The 20,566-nt window shown below is 40.7% G+C and overlaps 1 protein-coding gene across 1 annotated transcript in view; it reads left to right on the top strand.

Moving 5' to 3' along the window:
• sorcs2 (sortilin-related VPS10 domain containing receptor 2) overlaps window positions 1–20,566 on the top strand; it is a 343,474-nt gene that overhangs the window by 89,561 nt on the left and 233,347 nt on the right. The window contains exon 2 of the mRNA XM_070929476.1: window positions 2,768–2,835. Within this exon, the coding sequence (XP_070785577.1) occupies window positions 2,768–2,835 (68 nt within the window). The remainder of the gene's footprint in view (window positions 1–2,767; window positions 2,836–20,566) is intronic.

The following is a 20,566-nucleotide window of genomic DNA, read 5'->3' as shown; positions in this document are numbered from 1 at the left end:
TTGTTGTTGAAGAGAAAAATAAAAAATATATAGAAAAATAGTAAAACAGGATAAGATAAGACAAGAAAACATTTTTGTCCATTACATTACATGAAATAGAAATTTGCCTTCAGCCTTCTGGAAACACAAAGAGTAAAGAGCAGCTAAGATACATAAATACATTTTCAGCAGCAGCAGTGCTCATGGGCTGTGGAGGGCATCATTATGTCTCTATTTAGAATGGCCACAGCAGAGGGCACAAATTACTTCTTGTACCCATTTTTCCTGGCTAGTGGGATCTTGAGTCTCCTGCCAGATGGCAACAGCTGGAATGATGAGTGGTGGAGGTGGGTGGGGTCATTATAGACCTCGGCTGTCTTTTTGGACATGGACTGCTTGTATAGGTCCGATGATCTTGCTGGCCTGGTTCACCACCTGGGTCAGCTTATTCCTGTGTCTGAGAGGCTCCCATACCAGGAGACGATGTTATAGGTGAGAATACTCTCAGTGAGTGACCTGTAGACCATGGTCAGTGTTTGTTTTCTGGCATTGAGGCTCCTCAATTTCCTGAGGAGAGAGAGCCACTGCCTTGCCTTTTTGTAAATATACTGCATTGGTCTGAAAAGGCGAGTTTATTGTCAATGATTGCTCCAAGATATTTAAAATGAGTGACCTGCTCCACTTCCTGCACCTTCATGATAGCAGGCTTGAAGACAGACTCTATGCTGCCTTCTCCCATCCTACCTCACAGTTCCTTGGTCTTACTGACATTAAGGTCAAGGAAGCTTAGCAAGAACCAGGTGGCAAGGTGGCCGATGTGCCAGGGCCATGTCATCAGCATACTTAATGAGTTAGAGGTCTTTGCTGTTGTATTTTACCTCATTTGTATATATGGCCTACAGGAGGGGAGATAAAACACACACCCCTGTGGAAAGCCAGTGTTCAGGAAAAGGCAGTCAGAGAAGGTGCTAATACTACAGACTTGTTGGGGCCTCTCTCTCAGGAATTCCTTGATCCACAAGACCAGGCTGTTGCTGACGTTCAGATTGAACAAATTCAGAAATGGTGTAATTTACAAATTACAGTTGGTACTGTCAAAAATTAGACCAATTGTGAGACAGGAGACAACATTTGTGCTACCACTGTAGCCCAACATCAGGAATCATTTCTGGTGAAATTGCTATGTTAAATTTACTGCTGCACAATACTTAATCAGTCATTACCACAAATAAAAGCTATTAATACTAGCTAGCATGGCAACTGTGATTTGCTCAATTTGAATGTGTAAAAAACTATTTCAGCTTACTCAGTTATCTTGCAAAATAGATTGGCCTCGCTAGTTTAACGGAATAGTGGACTAAAATTGAAATGTAATCAATGTTTATGTTTGCATTCATTTATACATTTTTGGCAACTTGTCAGAGATGGAGCAAGATGTAAACACATTGCTATGTTAAATTTACTGCTGCACAATACTCAATCAGGCATTAGTTAACAATGGCTGGCATTTAAAACTAGCTTGCTCTGGAAGTCCGCATGAAGTCAAAATCAATTAAGTGTTTTTATATGATAGGTCTTGCTCTGGGATCTTGGAGCACAGGGTGTGACTTACACTGCTGGCACAGGGGCTTTGGACCGCCGGGAGGCGGAAGTTTCCAGTCCTGGGGCAGGATCCAGCAGGGAATGTTGGTGTCGAGCAGGCAAGGGAACTTGGCTCAGCAGCCTCCCCGTGAACAGCCTCCGAGACAGACTGTGGCCAGTTTGATGACATAGAATACAGTAAAGTTACAGAGGTGAGGTTTCCTGATGGACAGATAGTTAGTTAGCTCGGTTATCGTTAGCCATGCACTTCCAGTCCTACTCGGCTCTGGGGTGACAGGAGCCAAACCACCTCGGTACTCAGTATTCCCTTGCGTCAAATTGTCCTCCATAGGTCTAGGAGGCTGTGTTTGGACCCTGTCTGTTCGTGTTCGCTGGGAGCTCCCAGTCTGGGTAGAGTCAGCAAAGAACCGCTAGCTGCATGAGGGCAGGGGCGTAATGCACATTCAGCCCCAATGGTTACTATAGACTGCTTCTCAAATGAGGTTGATGCGAGTGAAGAAGCAGTGAAATAATGAACCAAAAGATGCTAAAGCGCTTTGTAGAGCCGAGTGGAACTGGAAAGTCCGGTGATAATTCTCTGTGGCTTTGTCACTGTGAGCAGCATTTTTCACATTACACAAAGTTATCTGATCCATTGTTAAAGTAAAAGCTAAAAAACTTCACAAATGTTCATATATGGAGAATATCATATATTAGAATATTGAAGGGAAACACTTTTGGAATGAATAAAACATTTACAACAAAAATATGTATGAGTTAAAAATGGAACTATCTAAGTGAACAGAGAAATTTGACTTTTTAATGTCTCAATATCAGAATTATTTTTGGAGTTGCTGCTTGGACTCAGTAATTTGAAAATCCTGGCTATGGCCCTGATTTCATTCACTGTCCACTAATCCATTAGTTCTTAAACTTTTTCTCACATGCCTTCCCTTCAGAAGCCAAACCCCTCGAGTAAACTGATTTCATTTTTATTAGTCATTGGGGAAACTACTAGTGAAAAGAACCAAGGCGGATGTATTTGAAATTATCAGGTTAGCAAGATATCCTTGCTAGCATCAGAGCACTCTTGTTTGTTTACAATATTCATATATTTTAAATCATATTCATCTATGCCCTGCATTTGCTCTATCTTCAGTAGTAGCTTACATCTAAATGTATCTCTCTCTTCCACCTTGTCTCACAGGTCATCCTGATCCTGACCAAGTACTACCACGCTGACTCCACCAAGGTGCTGGAGAGCTCCCTGTGGAGGTAGGCCAAGCATTTACACTTTATGTCATGTCTGGCCTCAGACTCATGCAAAACCTTTCCTCAGCAAGCAGCTTCCCTTTAACAGCTAGGTCAGTGCAGGTCTCAGTTATCTCTCCGCTGGGCTTCTTCAAGGAGACAAGATTGATACAGAGCGCTAGGGCGGACAAAACACCAGCAGGCAGCGACGAGTAAAGTGGGGGACCGGAGAGTGGCACTGCGAGGCCAGAGTGGGCATCTGTTTGGGCAGATAGTATATCAGCATGGCACAGGGCACGACGGCGGGCACAGGCAGTGCCAGGCAAAGGGGTCAAGTCTGGCTGGCAGTGCATCTTCTATTTAGCAAAGCTGCCTCTTGCCAAAAACACTTCACACTTCTCTCGCTTTTGAGCGGCGGAAAAAGCATTGCATCTATTCCGCTTCACTTCACAACAAGTGTATCTTGTGCTCGTACAGATATTCTCATGGAATATTAATTTCCTCTTTATTCTACATCCACTCCCTACCAGCTCTTGGGGTGCTGCTATGGAGCTGAGCATGACCTTCTTGTAGATAAGGGTGTGGAGGAAACTCCTGATAAAAATTTAGAAAATAGACAAGACAGGGCTCATAACACTGGCTAAAATTAGCCGTCTAGAAGGCATTTGCACAAAGCAAAACGTGTCTGATGGTGGTACTTAATTCATGCCATTCACCTCACTGAGGGCTCCATGACTTCAAAGCTTCAGCCTCTCATTAGCTCTGACTGCCTGTCTCCCTGGAGGACAGATATGAATAATGTACATATTTTTCTCCTTGCCCTGTTGATGTTTTAATTGTTGCAGTGTATGAATAATGCTGCAGATTCACCACTGGAGAGCCCACTTGAGAAAGAAAAACCACAGCAAGTGGTTGAATTTAATCTGAATTGAACCTAAATTGGCACAGACAGAGAAAGCTGGCTGGCTGCCTATTGGCACCATTGTCCAAAAAGTAGAAATTAGCATGAAATTAGCATGTTTCCAAGATGACCCATAAGGCTCTCTAACCACGTCTTGGTAGGTATTATGTGTGGGGTGTGCCTCAGTTCCTTGTAGCTGTCAGCTTGCCGTGGTGTGTGGACAGCCCCAATCCATTGGCGTATAGGCTTTGAAGTCCCAGGGCTGTAGGATCAAACAAGGAAGATGGGGGAAGATGAATGGGTTTGCTGTCTTGCCCTGTCAGGTGGCGTAGATCAAGATGCCAGGTTTCACGCAGGGGAAAAGTTAACAGCACAGAGAGGAGAAAAGTTTTTCAGGGCAGCTGAGATAATGAACTGAGGCCTTTTTAGACCAGCGGTGGTCTATAGAGGCTTGTCTTGTGTCAATAGGCAAAGTACACAATCTGTGTCTTCACAGTTTAGAATCTATAACTGTTAGTGGCCTAGTTGGATTCAACCCAAACAACTGGGTATTAGCCAGTTAGTGTCATTCGCTTCTGCCCTGAGAAAGGACCAGAGAAATCATTCAGATTGAGTTGTGTTTGGTAAAACTTCACCAGGCTAAACCACCTTAAAGAATCACTTTTTATGTTTTAGTGTCTCACAATGGCCTAAAATGCTGTTTTACAAATTTTTCCTTGCTAAAAAGAATGTAATCCAGTGATCATTTATCCAACAATCAGTCATCATTATGTATGTCCAACACAGCCAGCGAAAGATCAAGATCACCCTTGTCATAGCGTCACAAAAAGGGAATAAGGAGGTCGGAGTGGATGGTGTACAAATCGTTTGCCTTTTTTAGCTGTTCATGCCAGGTTACATGGCAACCTGTACACATACAACTGATAGATGCAGAAAATATACTAGTCCTGTGAGTTGTTTTTGGAAAAGCTATATAGGTCATTGGAAGGTACTGACAAATCACCCATTTTGTGGAGTAGGTACAAAGGCTTGTTGAAAAACCTGAATCGGTCCAGAGGGTCAATCAGTACAAACTATATCATGTGTGTCCAAAGTTAAAACATTTATTTCAGAGAAAACCCTGGACTGCTCCATGCACTATCAAGTGTAAAGTTAGCAGCTCATACCTTCTAATCAGAACCATAACCACACTTTGTGCCATGTCTATGTTTCCCAGTGTGCTGTGGAGAGTTCTGTCTGACCCCAGCAATGCCAGCGGTGGCTATGGGCAGGGGTGGGCTCAGCCAACCGAAACGTTCGTCTTTCCCAACCAATCAAAAGTCAAGAAAAACATTTCCTATTGTTCAGCCAATGGAAAAATAGCACAGAAAATACCAGTACTGTTTCTAACTTTTGATTGGGTGGGTAGCCTATAGCCCACCTCCCAAGTCGCCCACTGTCCACCCCTCTTTTCATCGTGTTCAGGCACAAACTCACAGAGCTCTGAGGCAGACCTGTTCGTCTCTCGGAGTATGCCAAGGGGGAGGGGTGTTGCTATGACAACGGTGAACTCTGATGACTCAGATTGCACACACACTGGGCAAGGCAAGTAAAAGCGCACACACGGTCCCACTGCTTGCAAAAAATCACATACACAAATCGCATAACCTGCTATAACTCGTGTATGGATGGGAAAATAGTGCTCTAAATGTTAGTTTAACTTTAGTTAAGTTTATTACACTTATTTTTGTCAGAGATCATGTACAAAAACAATATCAGAGAAGGGAGAAGGGCGGACTAAGGAGATTGATCTGTGTCTGTCAGACCCCTACCCAAAGCCTCGCCCCCAGCAGCAGAGAATAATTCCCCACCAATTGGTGCTTAGTGTCGTTCCCCTCCGTAACAGATACCACACTACAACCCTTTTTAAGATATAATTAACTTCATAAAACTTCAGAAACTTTAAAGCATGACCACCAGGACAGTGATACTGATGACATTTCTTTTTTTTTATTGTTTGAATATTCCTTAGAGAAGGATGGCGAGCTTGCTGATATTTCTAAGTGTATACCTAAAAAATGTAAAAGTACAACTCTAAGGATATTCAAAACACGATAATTGAAACACTGGCAAACATGGTTCTAGAAGAGTTCAGGAAAAGGTGTGCAAAGGCTGACTCTGGAGGGTTTTGCATGAAAAGTGATGGGGCTAGGGACAGGTGTAATGTTGAGAATTTGTCCATAATAATTTGGTTTGAATGTAATTCCATGCCAGAAGAGCATCTGATTGGGTTGCTTGACTTGCATCCACTTGCTGAGTACGTGTCCACTGAAATACTGAGACATCTTTCTGATGCTGGCTACAGTGCTGACAACATGGTTAGCCAGTGTTATGATGGTGCATTGGTGATGAGTGAAGTACAAGGTGGTGTGCAAGCATTGCTTCAAAAGAAGCTTGCTAGATATATTGCATATATGTATGCACCAGTTACAGTGTGGTTAGTGGTTGTGCATGTCATGCTGGGTGAGCTATGTGCCAAAATGTTTTTCAACCTCTGTAGTTCCCTGTATAACCTCTTGCGTAACCACTATGTCAGCTGGGATGGGACCCAGCCCCCCACGACCCTCTAAGGATAAGTGGATATAGTCAATGGATGGATGGATTGAAGCCATTATAATGTGTGCATTGGTGAGAATGAAGACCATCTTCACCACCTTCTTCTTTTTAGACATCTCAGAGGATGATGATGTGTACACTGAGGCATCAGGTTAATTCAAATTAAGAAGCATCATTTCTTTGAGATTTGCAAATTTCTAGTGCGGGTGCTTGGTGTCTTGAAACTAACAAAGGCTACACTCTCAGTCAGTTGATATGTGCACTGCTTGTGAGGTTGTTTGTGTATCACTGGAGTTCTTTAAAGACATTCGTAAAGATGATTGCTTGACAGAGGTTTCTCAGGCACCTTCTGGGGATGATTCACATACTCCAAATAGAAGGAGAACATTGAGTAAAACCCTCAATGCTCTCAACTGTAGGTCATACAGATTCTGATGATCCCACCATCACCTACTGCCAATCTCTGAAAATATCCCTGCTCAACATCCTTGACAGGATCATTTCAGAAATGGAAAACAGATTTTCCAAGAAGAATGTAGACCTAATGATAGCCATGTCCAGTCTTGTTCCCAAATGTTGTGCATTCCTAGATTCCACCTTGTTTTGCTAGCATATCATGCATGTGCTTGCTGGCACTACAGCAGACAGTGTGAGTCTGAATTAGTGATTTAAGGATTTTGGGATCACTTTACTAGATTTAGGTAAAACTACACACCACCTAAGTTGAGTGTTTTCAAAATGTAATTTTTTAGTGATGTGTTTAAAAGTAGTTCACAATTTGCACGTTAAAATGTATATTCTAATATGCGACTGTATACAATAATGAATCTATAAGGGTTGGTTTCCCTTCTGTCCTCCCCAATTTTCACCAGCTGCCACTGATATAGTTACATTGACGTTTAAGTATAGGCTTGAAGGTTTTATTTGTTGATTTGGTTGTTTTCTTTGTCACTTTTCAGTCTACCTTCTATTTTTTTTTAAATATTGTCTATGGTGAGTCTCACTTGATTAGGTTTTAATTTTATTTTAGAACTAAGCTCATCCAATGAAAAGAAATGTTACGGAGTTTATTATGTTAAAATCTGCACAAAGGATTTTTATTTTATTTTAGGGTAAATCAATCTGCCCTCCATTGACTCAAATCATAGGGCAGCAGAAAACGTGTAAATGCTGCTTCACTACCTCCCAATTTCCATCCTTCAAAATGGTCTTAGAATATTATAAAATTGAATAGAATACTATTTCATTAATCCCCATGGGAATCAATCTTCTGCATTTAACCCATCCAAACACCCCATGCACAAACACACAGCCATCTGGCCAGAGATTCTGTTGCTCCAAGTCGAGCCACCAAATATTCAGTGAAGTGCATATCTGCTCTTTTCAGTTTGAGGATCAAATAGGTTTACTTTCTTTGGCTTTGAATCCTTGGTGCAAATATTTCTCATTAGGCCATACATAGAGCTGCAAATAGCAGGCAGCCATTAATGTCTGTTTGTGATTTGATGGATGGAATTGATTGTAATGTAATATTTTCATCTGATTACCAGATAATATCCTGATTTCTAGTGGAGTTTTAATGTCTTCAAAAGGGCTAAATCCCGTTTTAGTGGCTTATAAAATCTGAAAATACATACACATACATAGATGCAAAATAAGTCATATATTGGAGTGTCCCTTTGTTGTAGTTAGATAAGATACATATTGGAATTGCAATTATCTGGGCTCTAATCCAGGTATATTGGATATTGGAAGCTTCATCCCCCAAAGAAACCTTCAGACCTTCAGAAACCCTTATTGGTATTGAAATCCTCATTTTTGCCTTTAAAAAGTTGCTTAACCCCAAGTACCCATGTGTGTTCCACTTACTCCTACAGTAATCTCACTCGCATAAACAGGCTGTTGGTGTGAGAGTCTGAGGGTATTTATAATTCATGCCGTCTTCACACATCTTTTGAAGAGGCGAGGGGGGCTGGTAGCCACCACACTGGGGGGCTTCACTGCTCCATTATGGATGAAGAGATCGTCTGACAGGCTAGCACTTCTGCGTACGGTAGATCAACCACACCATGCTTCCACAAACACAACCGTTGACAATATGTCCGGCATATATGCTGAATTGCCTTATGAACCATAACCACAGAGCCAAATTTAAATGGTTCACTCCAAACACAAAATATAAGGGAAATTAGGTTAGGCACATGAATGGCATAAAATACTTGACTCTTTAAGACTCAAATTGGACCTAATGGCACAGTGTGTTTGGGGAAAAAGTATCTTTGGTACACTGTGTCATATGTCCTGCAACACTGCAACAGTGCCCATTACACCAACGTCAGCTCACAGCCCAGGGTTGTAACTGGGGGATTGGTTTATAGCACAGCCAAGCAAACTATAGACTGAGAGGATTCATCGCGTCACATTTTTTTATTTAAGACAGTCAACAATGTCATCTTACACGGTAATACTGAACATGAAATGTCATATTCAGTGCACAACTTAAAGGGAATTTGAATCCTGCGGAAAGGTAACAATGTAAACTGCTATGTAGAGAGGTAACGAAAAAATGCAAATACATTCAATGGCCACAGCTGAAAAAAATGGCAGCCATAAATAGTATCAAAAATTGAGGTTAATATGAGGAAGGTCTTTTTAGATTTTAGCTTTAAATGAGAATGAGGTAACAATTTTAGCTTTAAATGAGGATGAGGCAACATGGGGCGTATTATGAGATTAATAAGTACTTTCTAATGTTGTATTATTTTAGTAGAAATTTATGAATTGCAATAAATGACAACATGGCACATGCTTTTTAACAGCAGTGCAGTATACTGAGAGAAAGCAGTGCACAGAGAAAGTGATAGATTGAGTGAAAGCGGTAATAGCAACTTCATGCTACAGTCGATCATGTGTCTTTGTTTCAATTTGTTTCAACGTTTGGAAGCTGTTGCTTTTAGGCTTTTGGCTGCAGGGTAGAGCCCCATCTACAGCTCACTTTCCACTTTGATGCCTCCTAAATCAGTTTGTTTCAGACATGGGTATGCGTACACACACACACACACACCATTCCACCATTACAAATGTGCTGATGATTAGCCCTCCCTAGGGTCCAGATCACATTTCCCCAAACTAAACCAGGAGAGAGCGCCACAAAGTAGAAACATACGCTTTTGGGTTTAATCAAGACAGCATGTCTCATTTTCCTCTTCACCTCATCCTCTCCTCACTTCCACTCATTTGTTTTCCTCTCGGGTTGATTCTGTCACTTTTCCTTCTTTCTCTCTCTTCATTCTCTCAGTGTTTCTCCCTTGGTCCAGATGGTCTGGGGTGCTGTAAATACTTAATCGAGGCTAGAGCATCGTCTTCCCTTCATCCCTATGCCCCCCACCTCCACCTCCTCATCACCTCCCTCCTCCATGCATATTTCACAGCCTGGAGAGAGGGAGATACAGCACCCAAGAGAGCTCTTCTTGCTACCTATGATGGCAGGCAGTGAGTCTACTCTCAAAACAGAAGTGGTTTGATATAAAACCGGAAAACGGTTCTCCAGGGTCATACCATAGTGCTGGGTAGAACCACCCATTTCAGAAACGATCTGTATAGAACTATTTGAGGTATTACAATTAAATATAGGTATGTATATTATTGTATTATTATATTATAGTACTGTATAATGTTTACCAGACACAGACAAACACAGACACATTATTTTATTTCATTTGTCTATTTCATTATCTATTTTATTCTATTGACTAATATTGTTATTCACATTATTTTTGGTAATTTCATTCCTTAACATTATCTTGTATAATTGTATTTGTGCTTCGTCAACACATGTCAAATGTCATGCCAATAAAGCCTATTGAACTGAATTGAATTGAAATTGAAACCTCAACCCTGAGTGAAGATAGCTAAAGAAATCTTCTGGGTAAATCTGTGGAGGAAAGAATGAAAAGCACAGGTAGAATGAAGAAATCAATGAGCTGCTTCAGTGATGGATAATTCATTGTGTTTGGGTAGAATTCTGGTCATATCTCTATTTTCCCCACTGTTTCTTGCAATCACTAATAACCTGAACAAGAGGAAGAAGGGAAGTGCCAACCCACTATCTATGTGTCAGTTCGATGAATTTATGGTTGTTGTCACTTTGCTCACTTTATTAAAAAGGTCACAGTCACCGTAGCAGGCGAAGGGTTACATTTGATCCTGACTATATTTGCGTTACTGCAAACTCACAAGACAAGTGAACTCAGGTCAAAATAATTACATATAGTTAGTGGTTGTTGTCAGTCTCTTTTAAATATGATTGACTGGTCTGACACTATAATTAATAATTCATATGCCTTTGCAGAAGAATGATGAAGTCTGATTGGGGGGGGGGCAGTTTATGCCTATTTTAGATAGTGGCTGTTCATTGTCAGCGACTTAAACCCCAGGCCTCTGGGCACCAACGATGAAGTCTGACTAGAACTGAAATAAATTAACTTGTACTGTCCAAAGCAGAGTAGAGTCCAAAATCTAGTTGACTTATTGAGAGAATATAGTAGGGGGATCCACCAAGTAAAGCTGATTAAGGTTACCATAATTATTAAGAAATAATAATACTGTACTGTTGTACTGAATATTTTTTATTTCTCATTGCTGCCTCACTGATGCTTGGGGAAACTCATACATAGCAGCATACATCATCCCCACTCTACTTCAATATTGTCATCATTAAGCTTTTAGGTTAAGTCCTGTCCTGAGTCTTGAAATTCTATTTTCCCTAAAGTATGCCTGCTGACTATTGCATGGATTGCTGTGAAACATTCATGGTCTCCAGAGTAGGAATTCTAATCACTTTGATTTTCTGAGCTTTCATTTAGTATCATGATCAGGTGTCAAATACTTTGGTTTATGACCAAATACCTGCAAAACTGATGGCATTCCCATCAGCTGTACGTTATGTTTAGTGTTAATTAGCATGTTAACAAGCTAAACTAATATGGGGGAACATAGTAAACATTATACCTGCTAAACATCAAAATGCTAGCATTGTGAAGGTGAGGATGTTTGCATGCTGATGTTAGCATTTAGCTCAAGCACAGCCTCACAGAGCCGTTAGCATGGCTGTAGACTCTTGACGTCTTGACGTTGCTTAACATGGTCAGCACCTTAACCCCTAGGCCACCACCAGGACGGCATGTCTGAAAAGATTATTGACTTTACACTTCATTACATTTATTTAGTAGGACAGAGAGGCAGAGCGGACTGGTTGTAGTGGGACAGAATGGGCTGGTTATAGTGGGACAGAGTAGCTGAGGAGGCTGCTTGTAGTGGGACAGCAGATTGTGGTGGACTTCAGGTGTACGAGGCTCACCAAATGACCTTCAGACAGGTGAGCAGAACAACGAACTCACTTATTGTTGTAACTCACTGTACAGATGAGAGCGTCAGCAACCACTCCGTTACCTAGCAACATAGCATTGTATGTGTGTGCGCTACGCGGTGTGTAAAAACTGTGCCGTCTCTCCTTTTCTATATGTGTGTTCGTGACGGCAGCCACTGTGGAGTTCATATTGTTTCATTCTGTTAATGTTCTGTTTTGTTAAAGAAGTGCCAGGCTATTTAATTTCTGAAGACTTCTGATTAATGCCTGTTGCACCTGCCACAGTTCCAATTGACTATTTATTTATCATCTGTCATTAATCTAATTGTCTGAGTTTTGTCCTCTGTTCTTGTTAAATCAAGAGACTATAAAGAAGAGGTGGCGTATAATTGATAATCAGTTGTATACACAGTCTAGTGCCATTCTATAGAAATAAATACATTAAATATATTGATGGTTTTGACATTTGGGCTCAGTGGTATGATGTTGTTACGTTGATTTTTAATGTATTTTGTATCCTAAAGGTGTTCAGTATCATATAGCATCATATAACATTTTATTCTTTACCCCCTCATTTTCCTTTTTAATGTAAGTACATTTTGACTGACTTTTTATTTTTATCTATACTAGTACTTTTACTTGAGTAAATGTCTTCAAAGTAACAGTACTTTCACTTGAGTACAATACTCTAGCACTCTTTCCATCTCTGCAGGCGACAGCCTCCAACAGTTGCAACAGGATGCAGCTGTGTTTGGTGGACATTGGGGTTATAACACAGATTACAACATTAAATGACTCGTCAAGATAGATATATATTTTTTTATCATGTAAGAAATAGATTTTAAATTAAACTGAATTCAACCAGGACTTACAATATACTCAGCTAAATTGTAAATACAGACATACTGGCCACATCACTGTTGGTATGCAGTATAGCCACTGAAATGGCCCATAAAACAGGATTATAGAATATCATTTTACAGCAGGATATGGGAGGTTTGCACTTTGCAATAACACAATGACTGCCAATATGAATCTGTTAGGAGATGGAGGAGGATGGAGAGGTGCAGGAAACTCAGCTTACTATCTGATTGGACCTGAAAGTATTGCAAATGGCGCCGCGCTGGTGGCAGCCTGTTACAGCAGCTCCGTAACTTTCGATCTGTTTTAGATTTATTATATGTATATTGTTTTTTTTTTTTAAAAGTACTTCTGGTTTTTATTGACACTGCTTGTCTGCTGTGTGTTTCTGCACCTTTCTGTCTTTTGCTGCTGTGACATGTAAATTTCCCCGCTGTGGGATACATAAAGTCTAAGTCTAAATGAACTGGAAAATGAGACAACTGACCAAGCATGTGGCCATATGTAGAACATAATGTCATTCAGTGTGTGTGTGTGTGTGTGTGTGTGTGTGTGTGTGTGCACGGACTGCAGTATAGAAGTGCTATTTGTTGAGCACATGTTTTTGGCATGTTTCTGTGTATATGTATGTCAGATCGTTTTCACACCACGGCTGAACGGGGCCATGTGCCCGGGCATCTGGAAGACGTTTCCCATTTCCTCATTCTTCCTTCAAAGAGGAACACAAGTCCACAACTGCACACAGCTGGAACAGAGACAGGCTTCCTTCAGGATTTGCTTTTGACTAAACTGTGAAAGTATACCCACAGGAAACATTAGTTGGCAGAGAGTTCATAGGTGGAGAGACTCTCCCACTATCTACCTTCTCACACACACACACACACACACACACACTTCTCCTTCTTCTTTTTAATTTTATCCCAATTTCATGGCTAGAAGCTACTTTCCAAAAGGACACTCTGACTTGTGGACCACACACTGCAGAGCAAGGCACAACAATAGTGCTGCAGGAATAAATGTATAACTTATAACTTATGGTATTGGAATTTAAAGCTCGTCAAAATAAATCTGAGGTTGGTGAGCTTGGCATACTATAACCAGCCCTTTTAACAATATTCTGTGCCAAGACAGAGGTAAAAGGGGGAAATTGGGGTTTGGACGAGCTGTATGTGAAATATTAATTGCATTTTAATGGAACATGTCTTATGCTTAAGAGAGGGGAAAATTGCCCCGTCAACACCACATAGCAATGACAACCTGCATGTGTAGTCATTAGGCGAGACATAATGCTTAATTTTCTACTTTTTGTCCTCTCTCTGACTGTTCTCTCGGTTTCATCCCGCCCACTTAAATTATACAAGCAAGGAAATCTGGGGATTGTGGTTAAAGAGAAGCACATGCGAGCTTGGCGTGTGAGAGCGAAACCAAACTTTCCTGGCTTTGTCAGTGAAAAAGCCTGTTTTGCTGTATCAACAGCCGTGTGGGGAGAAGTTAGTTGGAAGTATACACACGTTTAAACACGCACACACACTAACAAGGCCGAGCTGTCCCCTGAGAGGAACAACAGGAAACTGGGACTAATCGTCTTTACACTCTCAACTGATAGAAAACACACACAGAAACCCAACCATATACAGGGTCATTACCAGTTTGTTAATTTTCCCCTGCTAAAATAGCAAACTGCTTCAGTGATGAAATGACCGGTGTATGTACCTGAGACAGTGAATGACTGTTTACTAATAAAAGCAGCCGATGCTTTGACTGCTTAAGTATCCTCATCATGTGTCCTAATCACAACCTGAGAGCACATGAACAATTCAATTAAGAGGTAAAGAAGACGGGGAAGGTTGGGACTTGTGACATTAAGTGCATAATGCCTGTTTTTGTTGTAGCAGTGACAGCACGCCCACAAAGAAGAAGAAAAAAAGCATCCCCACGAATTAGAGAGACGCGCTTGTCCACCTGCTCAGTCTGTCTGAGTTATTCGACCGCTCTGCTCAGGACTAGTCTTCACGTTTTCGGAGGCTGTTCCACGTGTCTCGCAGAAAGCGCTTTTTCGGTTGTGAAGGAAAGTTGGTTAGTTTCTTGATGGATAGATTGCTTTACTTGTTGCTAAAGTAATCGCTAAACTACTGCTAACTGTAGCCATTAGTTAGTTAGCTGTGCATCTAGCGGTCCTCTTAGCCATAGATATATCTATATATATCTATATCTATGCTCTTAGCTAGCTGACTCAAACCATCTGACTCTTAGAGCCAGGGCCTGAAAAACATTTTTTTGATTGTGCTGTTTTTCCTACTTAATTCTTTTTTCATTTGTGGTCTGATAAACAGTAAGTTAATCAAATTCAGTTACTGTGGCTGTCATATGCTGTTGAGCACACCGCTCGATGGGGAGGGGGCTATTAGGGAGGGTGGCCTTAGAGAGACAGGACCTCAAATGGCTTGTTTCAGACTGAGGTTGAACTGAAGAGCCAGTATAAGATTAGTAAGTCCTTTTTTGAGCTGTGAATCATGCAAACCTACTCCCAGAATAAAAATATAAAGCTGAAAATGAGCATAGTAGGTTGTCGTGGGAATTTCAGGAAAAACAGAAGACTGGCAACAAGGGAGCAGTTCTTGTGGTTTATTCACGTCTGCAGACGGACGGCCCCAACAGCGACTCATTCGCTCCTGCCCGGCTGACCGTACTGCATCTCAGAGTGGTCTGCTTTTATACAGCATGTACAGCAAAGAATGTGAACACTAGCAAAACATACGTCACTCTCTTTGACAGTCATCACCTTGTAAGGATCAAAGCCACAATAAATGATAATTATAGACAGCTGAAAATGCACCACTGAGAACACGTTGAGAAGGCTATGGTCCCTTGCTAGGGTCAAAGGGCACCACAGCAAATACCTGTGACCTAAAATAAACTCTTCAGGGTGTGGAAGGGATGTGTTGTATTTTCCCACTACTACTACCTTTAATTTGCATTTTCTTTAGCATATTTTATGAAAACATGACCTGACCTACATTTATGACATATTAAAGGATCATTTCAGTTTATTAGAATTTGTGTCTTAAGGCCTTTGTCCACATAGGGTTTTTTTCTGGCAGAAAAGCTGGGATGACAGCGCCCTGCCAGGTACACAGATAACATCAAGCTAACAACGTGTAGAGTGATAAAAGCACTCACACTCACCAGCAACATTCAGTGTCCGGCTGACAATCCCTCATTATACAGGTCAACTGTGTGCAGAACTACAAGTATTAGCCTACGGTAGGTCTGTAAACCATGATGGATTTTTACAAAGGACAGTTTGGGTAATAACTTTACTTTGTTTACCTTTACCTTTGGGTTTTTTTTCTTGTGTGTCTTATTTTTAGTGATGTTCACAGATCTCAGCAATTTAATGTTAGAGTGTAATGTTATTAGTGCCAATAGGAACCATGGCTACAACTACAAAAGTAAGATCTAAGTTGTAATAAACCAAAATGTTCATGGTTTTGCCATCATTTTGATAAGAGTCAGTGGTGTGAATTAGAGTTGAGCATAATACTTGCTGAATTCACCCAAAAAAGAAAATGTAACCTTTAGCTTTAGCGCACACAGCAGGAATCTTTCTGTAAGGCTCTTGGGAGTCCTGGTTGACATTCTATTTTGACAATGGATAAAATGACTATGTATAAGCTGAAAGAGTTTGCTCCTAGTGATGAACCCACAGGGAATTATCACCTGTATCTGCTCTACGGAGCATTTTAGTGTCTTTCAGCTCTTTGTTTTGGTTCTTCGTTGTTTTGGTTCAGTCTCACTGCTTTCTGAGCTCCACAGATTTAAAATTGCACACCTATACTATTATTAGACTCACAATGGATAGTTGATAAAAAATCTGCAAACAGACTTTGCTGTGTAAAATCGATGTAGTTCCCCATTAAGTGTTTATGTATACAGGCTTGTATCTTTCCTTTGACTGTTTAAATAACCTGACATTTTCTAACTCAGTTGCCCACCTTTTGTTCTGATGATTAGTCCAAGCCTCTGAACTTCTCCAACTGTAAGTCACCTAATATTGTCCATGCACAAAATGGTCAGGAAGTACCCTTCAGGAACCCTTCCCACTTCATAACACCATAAAGTTTAAGCTCAGAATTAGGAGCTTCTAAAGAGAGCAGTAAAGGACTTTGCGTGCATTCTCTGTTCTCAAGACTTGAGTTTGGAACGGAGCAGGGGGTGTCACTCGTTTGCTTGCCACACACACACAGTCACACCACTGCGTGCCAACTCTGTTTTCTGAATAGACTTGGCAATCTCTATCGCTCCATCATCAGTAACACTTTAGTGGTCACAGAGAGCTCTTCATAAAGTCTTATTGCTGTTTTATTTATGAGCTTGCCATCATCAGAACAATGAGCCTTTCAATAACACAGCACAGATAATTAGCATAAAACAATGGCTATTATCGCTTTAATGATGTCGTTAAGATATGCGTGCTGGGACCATGGGATAAGCTTACGAAGTTGTGGGTCTGATGGAGTCGGCAAAGAGTTTTCTGTTTGGCTTGGTTTATGACTTTTTATTAGTGGTTCGTGCAGGGTGGACGGGTAATCACTTTTAAGCTACATTAATGGGGTGAAATGAGGTGAGTGGAGGCTGTAACTGCCTAGAAGATTGCTGAGTTGAGAAATTAAACAAAAAAGTATGTTTAGATTTAGATGTGATACAACTGTGATCTCACCCAGCTACAGGAAGCTTTATCATATCTTAGAGAATGAACTGAGTAGAGTTTTTGAGATTAGATTGTAACCCACAACAGAGGTTCCTAACCTGACCCCCTAGAGGGAGACTGACCTGGGACTGTACAGATCCATTAGGAACTCACTGATATATTGTGGGGCCAAATTGTGTAAGGTCTTAAAAATAATTACAATGAAATTACATTTTAAACTAAATCCTGAATTTAACAGGAAGCCAATGTACTGAAGCCAGCACTATTTCCAGCAGAATTTCAAACTCATGTAGATATGCTACCGCTTCTTGGCTTAAACAAGAATACCATCCGTTACAATAGTCCAAACATGAGGAGATAATTACTCCGCGCTGTTGGAAAGGAGCGTAGTTTGGCAATCTTTCTTAATTGAAAATAACTGACTTGTTTCTCAAAGTCCAAAATCAAAAATGACCCCTAGGTTTCTGAAAACAGCCTTTTGAGTTAGAAGCCAGGTGGTGATGATTGCTTTAAAATTTGTTCTGATTCCATAAGTTTGTAGAAAAATTAAGCAATACTGGCGAAATAAGGTGCTGCTTTCAACATTTAAGACTCAGTTTTCTAGGGCCGCACTCCACAGATAGTGACTTTAAAGCAGCTAAAGTAAGCATATTCATGTTTGTATTGATTACACTGGGGAACACAATTTTTGTTGAGTTAGGTCTGACAGCTGTTTTTAACTAATTTTTGGGTGCGGAATCCAAAATTGATCTCAGTTTTTCTCTATCACGTCAAGTTTTTGAACTATAGGATCCCCGTTTTCTTAAAAAATATGAAAAATACTGTACTTAACAGATATGTGTGTGATAGTACTGACCTATTGGGAGCTGCACACCTCACCGCACTGTCTCAATTGTGACTGCACAAACAAGTTGCCACGTAGCTGTAGATGAGTCCAATCGTAATCAGCTGGCAAGTCTTACTACAGCTAATCAGTGGAATTTTGCTTATCTGGAGGGTAAGCTGTGGAGAAAAAACTTGCTAGAAAAAAACTGACTGCAATTTTGGAATCAGCATGCCAATTTTAGTTGTAATCAGCATAAAAATCTAACTCAACAGAATTTTTTTTTCAAATTGTTCCCCAGTGTTATCTATATACATTAAGCAGATAAGAAGACATATTTCCCTCTGGAGTTGGTAGAGACCACAAAAATTCTCTAAAAGAGAGTGAACATTGGACTTGCATAATGATAATGTTGCTCCGTATCTGCTGGATGTCTAAATAAGCAACTGTTTGCTAACAAGTTTGCCATATCAACTTAAAAGTTGGTATGTTAGTGTTGTGTTCACAGCTTGTTTCTGCTGCCCCCAAGTGAAATTTAATAAAAAATTGAATTGAAGTAAATAAAATGGAAATGATTCAATATCAGTTCATTCCAGGAAAAAAAAGTTCTATCCCGTGGTAGATATCTTTGCCAGGCAAATTAGCAAATTAGTACTGCAGGTTTTTTTAAAAAAAACGTGTACAGATTTCACTGTTTTAGTAGAAGCCAGATCAGGCCCCAATATCCTTATCCGAAGTCCTTGGAGCAGCAAGTCTTGTCTCTGTTCCAGCGGACAGTTAGCATGCTGGGCATCTCACCATGAAAGTGTTTCAGGGGGGAAAAGCATCATTACATAATTCCAGCCAACACTTCTCGGTGCCAGAGAGGTGGCATTTGGTGAGACAGTGGCAGCAGTAAACCTCCCCCACACTCTGCTGATGGTTCTGATCCAGAGAGCTTCGGGAGATGAGAGGGGAATGTGTCCAAGGAAAGAGAGCTGATCCATGAACTAATTTGGCGAGGGGAGAACAGTGTCATGTCCCCATACAGGAAAAGAGCCAGCAGCTGATGGAAGATGGGTCAAGGGCAGGGGTGGCGGACAGAGAGACGAGGCTTGGGATCCTTTACCCATGATCACTTGGAGTTACTGGCCCTTCTCAGAGTAAGCTCCCCAGCTGGCTGCAGAATTACCTGATATGAGGCCAATTTTACATTTGGCCAAGGAGGGAGTGTAAGAGAGAGCAATCAATGGAAACAAATGTTGGGTGTTACTATTGTTGTAGAGCTTTGTGAGGGCTGTTAGGGTGCTGAAATGATCAGTAGGATACTTTGTGGTGTGTTAAATCCTATCATGCTACACTAAAATCAATGTTGTAAAGTCTGTTATGCTGCATATTAGACCATTAAAGGTTAACTTTTTTCCAAGTTTGCAGAAAATTGTATAGATCTGGTATTTTGCCACTAACTATTAACGTTTGCAAGTTGAAAAACATTCTAGTGGAAAATATAGCGTATGAACTGTCATCAGGGAGAAGTGGAAAGTGAATCCATACTACAATGACTAAAGTTAATTTTTCATGAAGTTGCTTGACAAAACCCTGAGATATTCTGGTGTGGGGATAATCAAAAAATTGGAATGGCTGTTTAGTTTTAAATTATACTTAAAGTGAGTAAATGGTCTCACTTTTCAACCTTCACGGTTCCCAAAGTCTCATTCACCCGTTCACTTACACACCGATGGCAACCGAGCTGCCATGCAAGGTGCTGTAGGGTTCAGTGTCTTGCTCAAGGACACTTAGACATGCAGTGGAGAGGACTTTGTCACAGGTGTGTTGGGTCTTCAACTTCAGTAATGTTGATTTTCCACCATCATCAGAAACTTGTAGGAGAAAGCACAAGCTTGACCAATAGCAGTTTTTACAGTCTCCGCGTGAGATCTTTATAGCTGCCGTAGCCCAAACATCGAGTTACAGTTTTGAGGAGGCGCATGTCAGCTACAGCGTAGCCTACAGCAAAGCTGCTGACTCATACAGTAATATCTATCTGAAGTTTGCTAAGATTAGCTTGCATTAACCACCATAAGCTACTGGTCATACCAGACCAAATAGGGCTGTGGCAGCTGTGTATTGAGTGGAGTAAGAGTGCATTGTATTTCTTATGAATTTCACTTTTCATTTGTTAGAGGGAAACTGTAATTTCTTCTTTCTGCTTTAAGCTAGCTAGCTTTGTAATAAGACCATAGAAAATAAGGCCAATTTAATTTGTCTTTGATTTCTTTGATTCATTAAGGTCCGAAATGTGAGTATGCAGGTTGGTGTTTTTTTTATTTTGTAGTATATTTCAATATGTATGTGTTGCATTTGGGATGCATAAGGGTTATGTTAACTTGATGTGTCTTGTGGGCTGGCAAAACTATCATACATCCATGATAAAAAATATGTTATCTGATTTTATAGCATGCAATGAATACTGTATTTGAGTATCTGCAGCTCGGAGACAGAGTTTTACCCTTCATA

This window comes from Enoplosus armatus, chromosome 23 (assembly GCF_043641665.1).
Source record: "Enoplosus armatus isolate fEnoArm2 chromosome 23, fEnoArm2.hap1, whole genome shotgun sequence".
Classification (NCBI taxonomy): Eukaryota; Metazoa; Chordata; class Actinopteri; order Centrarchiformes; family Enoplosidae; genus Enoplosus; species Enoplosus armatus.
Note: the sequence above shows the minus strand (reverse complement) of the source record. Positions and strands in the feature narration are given on the sequence as shown.